Source organism: Nuphar pumila, chromosome 6 (genome assembly GCF_984573655.1).
Source record: "Nuphar pumila chromosome 6, dmNupPumi1.hap1.1, whole genome shotgun sequence".
NCBI lineage: Eukaryota > Viridiplantae > Streptophyta > Magnoliopsida > Nymphaeales > Nymphaeaceae > Nuphar > Nuphar pumila.
In genome coordinates this window covers 104,875,737-104,888,791 of record NC_143254.1, presented here as the reverse complement: position 1 = coordinate 104,888,791, position 13,055 = coordinate 104,875,737, and the positions used below count along the sequence as shown (strand labels likewise).

At 35.5% G+C, this 13,055-nt stretch overlaps 1 protein-coding gene across 4 annotated transcripts in view; it reads left to right on the top strand.

Moving 5' to 3' along the window:
• The window catches only part of LOC149835524 (uncharacterized), a 35,228-nt gene extending 23,602 nt beyond the window's left edge, over positions 1-11,626 (top strand). Inside the window, exons 5-8 of one of the 4 annotated variants that reach the window (XR_016432332.1) lie at positions 7,143-7,179; positions 10,173-10,230; positions 10,574-10,728; positions 11,206-11,626. Coding sequence is in view for 2 of the 4 variants with exons in the window: in XM_090008560.1 (XP_089864686.1) it covers positions 7,143-7,179; positions 10,173-10,230; positions 10,574-10,653 (175 nt within the window). In the remaining 2 variants the exon portion in view is untranslated. Of the gene's footprint in view, positions 1-7,142; positions 7,180-10,172; positions 10,231-10,573; positions 10,943-11,205 lie in introns of those variants that run through there. The other 3 variants (XR_016432333.1, XM_090008560.1, XM_090008561.1) reach the window with 3 other exon arrangements.
• Positions 11,627-13,055: the final 1,429 nt, after the last annotated feature.

Genomic DNA, 13,055 nt, shown 5'->3' with positions numbered 1-13,055 from the left:
AATTCACTACCCACAAGAGCTATGAGGGTTGGATAAAATTTCTTTGTTACTACTTATAAGTCAAAAACATTTAATGTCAATCTTGTTGGCTAACAATACCAACTGGTGGAGGGTTCACTTGTAATGATTCAGAACTCGAGAGGAGTTAAGGCACACAACCAATATCCTCAATGGGTAACATTTAATCCCATTAACTTGACCAAAGGATCCATCAAACTCAAGACCAGTCCATTGAGTTACTGAATTTCCATGATAAGTTTTTGGGTCATTTAACTTCCTTGGAAAGTCCGTCGAGGGATAATTTAACCAGTCTATGATTCAATAAAACCATGAATATAACCCTAAATCTTTTTGCATGAACAATCCTTTGAAGCAAACACATTCACTTTTTAAACCATCGGTATGAATAGTCCTTTGAAACACATATTCATTTTCAAAACTATGAAGATGAACAGTCCCTTGAAGTAAAACATATATTCATTCTTGAAACCATAGGCAACATAGATTTTTTTCAATCATGATGAGGTATTGTTTTAAAGAATCTACTAATAAATCTGACAATTAAGAAAGATAGAAGGATAGCCATCATTATTACTCGAATTAACAATAATGGAAGGAACATCTCTAATTATGAAAGGCATAATTGAAGGTCCAAAATTTAACTCTTAACTACAAATAGCAATTTGTAAATTACCCTAATTATGAGTAGTGATGTAAGTTTTATGAAATAGATTTTTAAAGAGATATTTTTGATAAAAACGTTTTGTGAAAGCCTGACACCAAATAATAAAAACCGGCTCACACTAGGGTGAGATTCGGGTCGAACTTAGGGAATGAGAGGAAACTTTGTATTTCACACAAATTGCAAGCTTTATTGCCTTAAAAATAAATTAATAAAAGTAACTAACTATTACAATGAGTTACCCTTTTGCAGAAGGCTCAAAAAAAATAATAAATGACCTTATTACAGACCCAAATAATTAAATGGCCCTTTGGCTCAAAAAAGATAAAATAAAGAAAAGTAAAAATTGCAGGGCTTCTTTTCCTTGCACTAGCCTTCTTTTCGTAAAGTGTGCGCAACCATTCACTAGCTCTCTTTTATCTTTCAACGTGAGCCCTCCTGCAAAACACAGAACAAAACACAAGCAAAGAAAACAAAGGGACAATTTTCTAAAACAAACAAGGTTAGTTACTAACAATCGAAATCAACGGAAATGACAATAACCAAATGAACATTATCTAACTAACTAACTAAATATGGCTCACAATAAGGAATCTAAATAACTAAAGTTAAACTATATTAAGCTAAATCTAACTAAGAGGCAATGGTAATTCACCAGCTAATTAAAGACCATGCTTAAACAACCTAATGTATGCCATGCTTAAACAACCTAATGTATGCCTAGTTAATAATAAAAAAAAGACTGATTCAAGCTGCTATTGCATTGAAATCAACCTCAATCACGCTGAACCGTGATTGACGTTAAGTTCAACCAAGATTTCCAGTAGAAAACGTTACACCCGCCTGTGATGTTTATGGATTAACTGCACTCTGATAAAGAAAATATTCTGTTTAATTTGACAATGTAAAATTCTTTCTTTTCTTTTCAATTCTAGCAGGTTCGGGGCAACATAGCAGATCGGACTGAGTGGACTGATCACGCGATGAATCCGTGAGATGTGAACCTGCGCAGATCTGCATCAGCGCCTGATCTAAGATTTATACTAGCCTGTGTGATTAAAAGAAATCACGTAAACCATTGCTATCTAAAGTTCTAAACGCTCTGATCAGGTCAAGTTGATGGCAGATCAGCCAACAGTGAGCACACAGCGAGGTGTGATTCTTAACAGAGTCACGCGCTCCAACAATGAAGGCTCTATGTTCAGTACTGTTTGGGCCTGGAGCAAAAGCTCTGTTTGTCGATTCTGGACAGACCAGATCAGTCCAAAAAAAAAGTAAAAAAAAAACTGGATCAGCACCAAGGAGTTTTAGATCAAGCCTGAAGAATCGTGCGCGAACACGTTGCTTCGACTTGATCTGTCGGCTCTTACGACAAAAGAAAAACTGAACAGATCAGCGTGCATGCGCACGCTGGTTCAGTTGCTTTGAGTTGGATCAATACCGTAACTCCTTTAAATCCACTTCAACTACAACTATCCTAAAAAAAAAAACAGCAGGATGCAATACGTCTATGCTAATCTAAGTGCATAAAATACTCTAAGATCAACTACCCTACATGCATTATTTAAAAGATGAATTTTATGCATGCTAGACTCAAAACGAAAATATTTAAAATGCCAAAAAGTAACGAGATGGGGGAGAAGAGACTTACCGTACGGGTTCGCCTCCGACAGACGGGTTGAGAAGAAGAGAGTGGCCTTTTCGCTCGTCACGTTACGCGTCCCCGACAAAAGGGAACGAAGATGCCGGCGACGAAGAGACTAGAAGAAAATGGAGAAAGCGGAAGAAGGTAGAAGAGAGGGGGTAGAGGGAAACCGGTAGAGAGAGAGAGAGAGGGGCGTGGGACTTCAAGGTGGGAAAGACGCCCCCCCTTTCTCCAATGATGCTATTTATAAAAAAAAGATTAGGGTTAAACCTGTTTTTAGAAAAAATTCTAAAAGAATTCATAAATGTTTAAAAACTTCAAAAAACACTTTTTTCTAAAATTATTTCCTAAAAACTTATTAAATTTTGCTAAAAAATCAAAATGACACTAATTTGCCTAATTTACTTTTTGATTGAAATCAATAAAACTCCTAACAAACGAGCATTATTAACCACTTTTCACACGTAATCATGCACGTAAATATATAAAGAATATGCATAAACTTATGCATGATCAAGTAGTAAATTGCTATGAATGGTAAATCCTAATTTACTTCAAAATTAATCTTTAATTATGTCATAAATCAAAATATAACTCTAATTTAAATGATAAATAATAACTTACTTGAAAACCTGTCTCTTTCACTCTCTATATGGGGGTCGATCTCTAGGAGCATCTCAAAGTGATGGGGAGAGGGTCTCCACCTTCCCTTATTTATAGTTTTCCAAATCCACTGGGTGTTGCCACCTAATCCGTCATGTTTCCACCTTTTGTTTTTGTAACTACATTCATTAACATCCAGCTACTTGAGGTGTCTATACTTTATTTGTTTTTTCTTTACAAGTTGACACCTACTAGGATGAGGTATCGACTTTCTAATTGACTTTTTATTCTTTGTTGACAGCCATTTGGTGTCGGTCCCTAATCTTGCTGGTTGGGATTTAGGTCAGATCTTATGTAAATTTCAAATCCATGACCAATATGATATATCCGAACCTATACCCGTATATAAATTAGTATCCAAATTCGTATCCATATCTGAAAACACTTAGGTTCCAAAATAGATTAGATCTTGGATCTGATATCCAATCATATCCAATCAGTTCCAGCACTTTGTTATCTTCCCTTTATATCCTTCTCCTAAAATATGTGGACAACTATAACCTTGGGTTTGACTTTCACAAGTGACCTAAGTTTGACTTTTACAAGAGACAGAATAATTATCCTCTATAATTCTTGGACAATTATGACCTTGGTTAACAAGCAGTTAAACAATGTAATTGTAAAGAATAAGTACCCGCTACAAAGTATAGATGATCTATTTGATCGGTTGCAAGGTGCAAAAGTATTTTTAAAGATTGAACTAATATTTGAATATTATCAGCTCAAGATTAAAAGAGAGGATGTCCCCAAGACAACATTTTGTACTAGGTATGGCCATTATGAATTCCTAGTTATGATATTTGGATTGAATAATGCTCCTGCAATATTTATGGATCTAATGAATCAAGTTTCAAACCGTATTTAGACAAATTTGTTATTGTATTTATTGATTACATTCTTATTTACTCGAGGAATAAAAGAGCATAAAGAACATTTAAGGGTTCTTCTATGATCTCTTAGAGAGAACCTTTTTGCTAAGTTTAGCAAGTGTGGATTTTGGTTAAAACAAGTCACTTTTCTCAGTCATGTGGTCTCCAAAGATGACATGTCAGTTTACCCTTCCAAGGTAGAAGCCATAATAAATTATGAGAGATCCAGCAATATAGAAGGTTTGTAGAGGGATTCTACTGGATTGCAGCTCTTCTAACATAGTTGACACGAAAGAATGCAAAGTTTGTATGGACAAAAGAATGCGAAAGATGTTTTCAGGAATTAGAAAATAGATTAACTACAACGCCTGTCCTAACCATCCCAAATGGAATTGGAGTTTTGGAGTATACAGTGATACATCATACAAAGGACTAGGATGTGTCTTAATGCAGAATGAGAAAGTAGTGGCTTATGCATCAAGGCAATTGAAGTATTATGAATATAATTATCTCACACTTGATTTAGATTTTGCCATGAAAAATTGGAGGCATTATTTGTATGGGGAAAATTTTGAGATTTTCATTGATCACAAAAGTTTAAAATATTTGTTCTCAAAAAGAGTTGAACACATGGTTGCCAGTTGAGGAAGCGGGAGCGGGAAGCGATACGGGAAGCGGGAGCGGGAAGCGAGGCACTTTCAAAATTTTAGGAAGCGGGGAAGCGTGGGACCACTTAGGAGCGATTCGGGAAGCATCTCGGAAGCGACCTAAGAAGCGTCTCGGAAGCGAGGGGGAAGCAAAAAATAAAATAAAAAAAAATACAAAAAAATTGAAAAAAACAGGGGAAGCGTGGGGGAAGCGAGGGGAAGCGTGATGGGAAGCGTGCTTCCCATTAAAGGGAAACACGTCCCCCATTAAAGGGAAGCGCGCTTCCCAAAAAAGGGGGACGCTTCCCCCCACGCTTCGGAAGCGCGACGTTTCGCGCTTCCCCTTTTAGCTAGGCGCTTTCGGTAACCCTGGTTGAACATGTAACAAAGGCGGTGGATAAAACTTTTAAAAGATTACAATTATACAATTCAATATCAATCAAGCAAAGCCAACATAATTGCAAATGTCTTAAGTAGGAAAAGCAGTGGAAAAATGGCTTGTATGATAGTAAACTTAAAAGTCCACTGAGTATTGATTCAAAGAATTAAAGATGCACAAAAAGCAGATCCTTGAAGATTGTAAAGGATGAAGTTGAAAAAGGTTTGAAACCTGACTTTGATACACCAAAAGATGATATATTGCGATACAATGGTCGACTTTGTGTTCCTAATGATGCAAGTATAAAGAAGAAAATATTAGAAGAAGCACATCAAACTCGATATGCTATGCACCCCGGCAATACAAAAATGTATCAGAGTTTATGCAGTATTTACTAGTGGAACAACATGAAGGAGATTGCCCAGTTTGTATCCAAATGTCTCACCTGCCAACAAGTTAAAACAGAACACCAAAGACCTGCTAGCTTACTTCAACCTTTACCAATTCCTAAGTGGAAGTGGGAACATATAACAATGGAGGGGCAACAATACCATATTTTGTTATCACAAGGTTTATTGCATCATTTAAATACGGTTACTCAGGAAATAGCTCTCCACACATACACGATCATGGTTGACAGCCTTTTCTTTAGTGATAATTACTCAGTATTGACTTGAGAATCTGTACAAATATACAAGCCTATTTCCTGATGCCATGATCTCACTGGAAAGGTCAAGAAAGAGTTAGAAAAGACATGGAAAACCTGTGTTTTCATGGTTTTGATTGTTGAAGTGGCATGTGTGAGACAGCATTTTGGTTTTAACTTTTAACTATAGTTGGCAAACAGGTGACTCGGATTCGGACCGCCTGACCCTTGACTTGCGAGTCGATGGGTCAACTCGGTAACTTGGACGTGTTAGGACTATGCATTTTTTAATTTTAAGATATGAAAAAAAATCAAGATCCATATTGTATAATCTAAGGTTGCTAGACTAGGAAGCGGAAGTAGGAAATGATACAGGAAGCAAAAGTGAGAAGCAAGAAACGAAGTATCAATTTCAATGCGAAACATGAATAAAAAAGGAAATAATATGAGAACTGAATAGGAATCGAACAAGAAGCAAATAAAACCTAAAATAAAATTGATTATTCTTAAACTTTATGATTTTTCAGTAAAAGAATTAAATTTTTGTTAAAATCTAACAATGGTTACCAATTTAGGGAAAGCACATGGAAAGTGAGTGGAAGTGTGAGAGGAAGCACATGAAAAGAAATGTGAGAAAAACATATAGAAAGCATGAACAATGCATGTGAGAAGCATAGAAAAAGCATGGAGGAATCAAGATTCCCTTGAAGTTTCGAAAGTGTGAGGAGTATCGCTCTTCCGAAGTGAGTTTCTGAGAAGCATGCTACCCACCTACCTAAGAAGCTCCCGGTACCTCTGGTATAATCACTAAATTTAGCACATGACATCAATTACTAAGTTATATAAGTATTCAACTATACATAATTGTTAATATTTATGATTTTAAAACATATGATTCTTTATAACAAGTATTCTTTTATGAACCTTATACATTAAAACCACAACATACATGACAAAAAACACATAAGAAACATGTGGATCGGTGGTCCTGAATCGGTGACCCAGTTAGGGTCCGATCCGGATCAACTAGGGTGATTTCCGAGTCGACTCGCCCGGTTTGCCAACTATGGTTTTAACTTTCAATGCATATTAAGCTAGAGGCATGTACCCATGTGAGCAATGGCATTTTGGTTTTGACTTCCAATGCATATTAAGCTAGAAGCTTGTATCCACTTGTATATGCCAGTTTCCATATAACTATGGTTCTGAACAGAAGAGAAGGACCATTTGGTGCATTTTGTTTTGGTTGCAGGATTTAACATAGGTTTGCTAGTACCATTGATTATATCTTTTGCTTCCCGCAATATAACGGCTATCTTGATATATGCATGCATCATCTGTTGTTTTTGTACACCTTGATGTTGGTTTTCATCTTGAGATATTTCCTTTTCTTATCTACTGCACTAGTTTTGCATATAGAATTCCTACATCATTTTGGATACAGCTAGATGATTTTTCTTTTTTATTTACTGTATTATGCTGTGCAATCCTATTTTTCAACTTAAAAAAAAAGATCATATTATGCATGAGAATGATAAATTTGATTGTTATTTTTTATTTGACTCTTATGCATATAGGAGAGAGTAGCCTGATTTTTGTTCTTCTCCTTAGGTTTAGGGCAACCCCATACACTGAAGCGGAGATTAAGGTACTTCATGCTTATATCTGTGGTGTTAAGTGTTATTCCTCTATTGGTGTATGTTTATTCTTTTATGCTCGGGGAGCTCCTTTTATTGTAATGTGCTAGAATGGAATTAAAGAATGGTATCCATCATGTTTTTTATACTTAACATTCTTGACCTTCTGATGTTTTGTTGTTTATCTGCTTACTGGGTTTGTGCTATTGAAGCCAAGAGCTCTTTTTAATTGGCTTATATGATTAAAACTTATTTAGTTCAGTGGATGATGAAACTCATGCATTTTAGAGTTTCTCCTTTTCTCATTTAATTGTGTGCAATAGGTTGCAAGTGGTTGCACTATCAATAATGAAGAATAAGATTTGATTCAATTTGAATCTGGCACCACCAAATCTGATCTTGTTATTTTGAGTTGGATTGAATTGGGTAGCACCCAACTGAACCAGAATTCAAATAAAATCTAGAAGACCTAATCTGACTTGAATCCATTTCTTTTCCCCGGTTCATATTTCTTGTCAACATCTTCATCCCTTCTTCATGGAATTGGTCTTATAAATTCTATTCCTCTATTATTTACGGCTAAGAAGTGCATCATAGTGTTTTGTGTCTCCACTCACTATTTATGCAGTCTTTATTGTTCTACCCTTTTCCCAGTTCTGTCAGCATATGTTCTATCAGTATTGGTAATAGTGTCGGTTCTGTTCTCCTACAAATATATTGTTACCATCTTAAATGATGACTTCTTGACACACAATTTGTCCCTTGTCTTTTGTCCAAGCTTGGAACTAACAGGAGGAGACTTGACAACAGCATCCATTGTCACCTAAAATAGGTAGTGGAATTATATATTGAATTTGTAATATGAAAATGCACTCACAACTTATGAAAGGGTTTGTGACTGCTGCACCTTTACAAAATGCTTTTAAACTTCATACATCAGATTTTAACCCATGAAATACCATATTAGAACTTTTTAGCTTGCATTATAGTCATGCTACAAGGGCCTAGTACAAAATCAGATCAGCATCCATGTCAATCAGGTTCTAATATGGCAGGGCCTCATGACAAAACTGACTAAAAGGGTTGGGCTGGTTGTTTGGTGGTCGTGGAGGAGTGCTTGCTTGGATCATTCAAAAGGTTCTTGACAAGTGTTGTTTTTTCTGCTGAAAGTATATCTGTTTTCCTGTGAGTCTATTAGGAGTAGAGGCTGTGGCTAACTCTATCAGCAGACCCCAATACGGCCATGATCAAAGGATATTTTCGCCTCTAGTGATTGTGGAACACCACTATCACGTGCTTTTGAGATAGTAGATAAGTGCTTTCCCATGGTGGCTTTGGTGGAAATAAACTATAGGCTTTTTAAATCAAATTAGCATCAGTCTATTGTCCCTGTGGACACACCAGCTGGTCCTGGCCTTGGTGTCTCACAACGATGCCCTGTTCAGGTCAGATTATTTAAAGTGGATGACTAGGTACCTACCTGTTTTTCACATTACTCTACCTTTATTATTCTCGTGGTTTCAGTTATCCTCTTCTCACTACTTTGATTTGGTTTGAATCAACTTTTCCTATGTTATAAAAATTAACTCTTTAACCTTTTCGTTTAGAACTTCGTTGTTCATTTCCATAGATGGCAATCTTAGAAGGATATGTCAATTTACTGGGTTGTTACACTTTAGTCTTCTTGAGCGATTTCCAATCTGTTCTGTAAATAATAGCCCATCTATGTCATATGGACGTGGATACAGTTTTTTAATGCTTAACACTTATGAAGACTTTGTTCTTCAAATAGTCCAATACTTTTAAAAAAAATTATGCTCATATAGTATTTGGCAGTTTATTTTTTTACAATTTTATATGGTGTGAATTATTACTTTTTTTATACTTTTTAATGTTTAAGTTACATCCTTTTGATACATGTAATAGATATGCTTTTATAAAGTCATAATTATGGTTGTTTTTATTTGCTAATTGTTGCATACTTATTGGTGTTCTATGTATTTCATAATTAAACAATTCACTTTCAGTACAGGGAAGTCCGCTGGGAGGAATTCCTCTGGGTGAATTACGGTTTTTCACCCAGGGGGTGGATCAAAGCGATGTTGTGAAGAATTGATCTGAAAGGAAGCATTTCATCTGTGGGCATTGTAGAAAGGATCAAATGTGACCTTAATCGCTCTTCTTTACTTAATATTGTATTTTGATTGCTCAAGCGTGTTTTATTTTGTTTCATGCCATATTTTTAATTTTTGTATAGTCTTATCTCTATTTTTTATTTTTTATTCAATTTAAAATCTTTTTGACATATTTTGAAATATTGTATGATGTGGTACATTAAATCCATATCTTAGACTCTTCTAATATGTCTTAGATACGCCTTGTACAACATTGATTTTAGTCATTGTAAGGGCGTTGTTCCTTAATTATTTTATTTGTACTCATGTTGTGGGCCCAAAAGGATATGCTCAACTCCAGCTTCTCTAACCAGAGAAGCGGATGCTTGGGGATACCTTTTACAGGATTATAGTTTTAAAGGTGTCTTGGTCTGAAAGATACGTGTCTATATGTTTGCTCCTATCTATTCTGAATAATACAAAGTTAGCCTTCATTGCTTTATCGATGCTAGTAGATACAATTTTATAAAACTCGGATCCTGGTTATCTAGTGATGGTCATACTATTCGATGTTGGCACCCTGTCTTTATTATGATTATGGTACTTTTTGTTTGGTTGACTTTTGTTAATGTGTCATATATCACTTTTTGTCAATTATTCTGCTTCTGCTGTGGAAGTGTGCTTTATAAAATCTGTCTGCCTCCTTTATCTTGAACTTTGCTAGGTCATAATATTTGTGCATCTTTAACTAAATTTACGCAGTCTGAAACTTCAAAATTTTAATAATCCGTCTGTTTTTCGACTGGCTTCCAATGAAGCAATTTTTAAATTTTAGCTTTTGATGTATTTTAATGCATTTTTTGAAAATGTTTTTATTAATTTACTTGTAGACTGCGTTCAGAGCAAAAGCAAAGGAGTACCATCCTGATCAAAACCAGAGTAACAAAGGTTGGTTGAAATATGACAAAATTGATGTTTAACTGAAGAGTCATCTTTGTTAGTGGTCCTCATCTGCATTGAATTTGGTTAACCATGCTGAGTGGATATAAACCCTAAAAGTATGCTGGCGATTGGTATATTTACCCACTGAACATAACAATTCGTGGGAATCTGACCAACTCTATCCTGTAAGCAATGGACTTCTGCAAAAAGGACACAGCATACTTATCTAAAGTTTTAATATCCAAAGATTAATTTTATCATGCCTAGGAATGTGATGAATGATCAATTGTGTTTTCTATTCTTGGTGGGCCATTGATGGAGACCAATTATTGTCTGTGCTTTTCTGCAGAGGCTGCTGAAGCAAAGTTTAAGGAGGTAATGATGTCATATGATGCCATCAAGTTGGAAAGAAAGAATGGGAAGTGCTGATGCCAGCAAGATCATTAGAAAGGATTCTGTGTTGTAGTTACAGCAAATGCAGCATGACCTTAGCATTGTTCAGAGGTGATGCCTTCTTTCTTTTGTATTAATCATCTATTCTTTGTGATAGCCACAGTTCTGCATCTTTGCTGCTACAAGAATTAAGGTTCTAGCAGGATTACTGCTAGGGCTTTGAGCAGGCTGTTTTTGCCAATACATGTCCACATGTGTACATGAATCCCATGTATATCAGACTTCCATTCCATGACAATATATAGTAGACTTTTCAAATAAGCAACATGCTGCTCCCGTCTATACTGTGCTACATAGAATATTACCGCCTTTGAAATGCACTATGTAGCATATGTGGCTTTACAGAGTAGACCACAAAATGTTTTAGGTGTACATAGCTGATATGCCCTTGCATTTTGTTTTAAATTGCTCCTTTTATAGTAAAAACTACCGGCTAAAGGGAATTCACAGTTTTGTTTGTGTATTGAAAAAATGAAAGCAAACACAATTTCAGACTAAAAAAATATGCTATTTTCTTCTACATGACAGTTAAACGTTCGACTTCAAAGCACGAATTCTGATCAAGGGCAGTCTTGAGGTTGACAATCTAGATTGGGTTGATCAAGAATAGACAGAATCAGTGTTGTCGGATCCCCTCTCCTGTCAGAGGGACAGAATGATGAGATATACTTGGTGCCTATGTGATCACCTCTCGTCAGAAAGAATGTGGATAGACATGCTCTCATGCCTATGTCAGTATTTATTGAAAATCTTAAGTATCAAAGCCGATCATTATGTTCAACTCATGCTAGTGTGCTTGGTCTGAATCTTTTGGGTTGATCGGGTTGTAAAAGCGTCCAAATAGTTGTCTGGTTTAAGTTTGTCCAATCTAAATTTAGTAAATTGGCTGCATGAATGACATTCTTTCAGAGGCCTCTTTCTTTGCAATTCAATGCGAAGCACATCCCAACGACTCTCATAGCTAGTTGCTAGCCCTGCCAGGGACTATTGGAAGAGGGGTCTCTTAGGTCTGAAAGAAATTCTAAAGCTCGACATTCAGGAATTAGTCTGACCACAGTAGCCATTCCAGCCTCTCGTGTCTGTTTTGGTTCGTGGTGGAAGATCTGGACGGTTTCGTGTGCTGATCAGAATGATCTTTCTGCAATGTTATTTGAGATTTTTGGTAACGTTGATAGATTTGCAAATGGACCCAAATAGTCGGGGATTGACAATTTGCTTTCATCTTTCTGCTAATTTAACGCTTGTTGGCTTTTAGTTTTGGAAAATGACCGTTCCGTACTATAAAATAATGCTCTTTCTTGAAAACCTCACAATTTATAAAAATTGGCCCGATGATCAAAAGTGCAAATGGCCAATTTTGTTAGAACCATTTTATCTTCTGCATGTGTGAAATGCACGAAGTTCGTGGGATATGTGATATATTGCTCTACTCATCTAGTATTGTAAACTCATTTAAAAGGAGGTCTGCACGTTTTTTTTTTTGTGATCATGAATTTTTGCATAATAATATTTGTGAACATTCTTTTAAACACAAACCTTGAAACTTTGCAAATACCTAATTAAGTTTGCACATATAATACAAAATTTGCATAAAAGTTTGTGTGAATTTTTTGTTAAAATGTTGCAAATATCTTAATCTGCATATACCTCACAAAATTTATATAAAAAATATGTGCGAACTGAAACCTCTCAAAACTTGAGGGATCCGCATAAAAATAACATGTTCATACTCCATTCAATTCACTTAAACTAAATATAACTATATATATAATTATTTTATTCATTAAAAAATAAACATGCTCATACATGTATATTCATTCCAGTCATTTGAAAATGAATATGCTCATACATATATTTCATTCATTTAAAAATGAACATATTACAAACATTTGCAGTACATAGCTCAACATTATAGGTTTTGATCTTTGGCTTCTTAATGTCAGCAAATGATTAAGGTGAAACCGCCTCATCTATAATCTAATTCTTGAGCATGTGAATCCTACAATCCTACCTTGGAGCATGCACTTGTTCCTTCAAAGACTCATTTTTAGTCAAACATAGCTTGACATAACATTTTAAGTTCAACCTTTAGCTTCTTAATGTCATTCGGATTACTGTTTTTGTTTGCAGACACTCTTTTCTCTCGTGCAAATGATTGAGACAAAATTGTCTCCTCTGCGCACTATTCACAATTAAGGTATGCTCCTTTTGCTGAGAATCATCAACATTATTCACCACCTCAACATCTCTATCTCCTATCTTCTTTAAAATCTTCCCCACCTCAATCATGGTATCCTCCCATTGTTGTTCCAAAATCTTCTCCACCGTCGATTTTTAAAAGAAAAAAACAAACCTTAAAACGTAAACCATCATTTTTA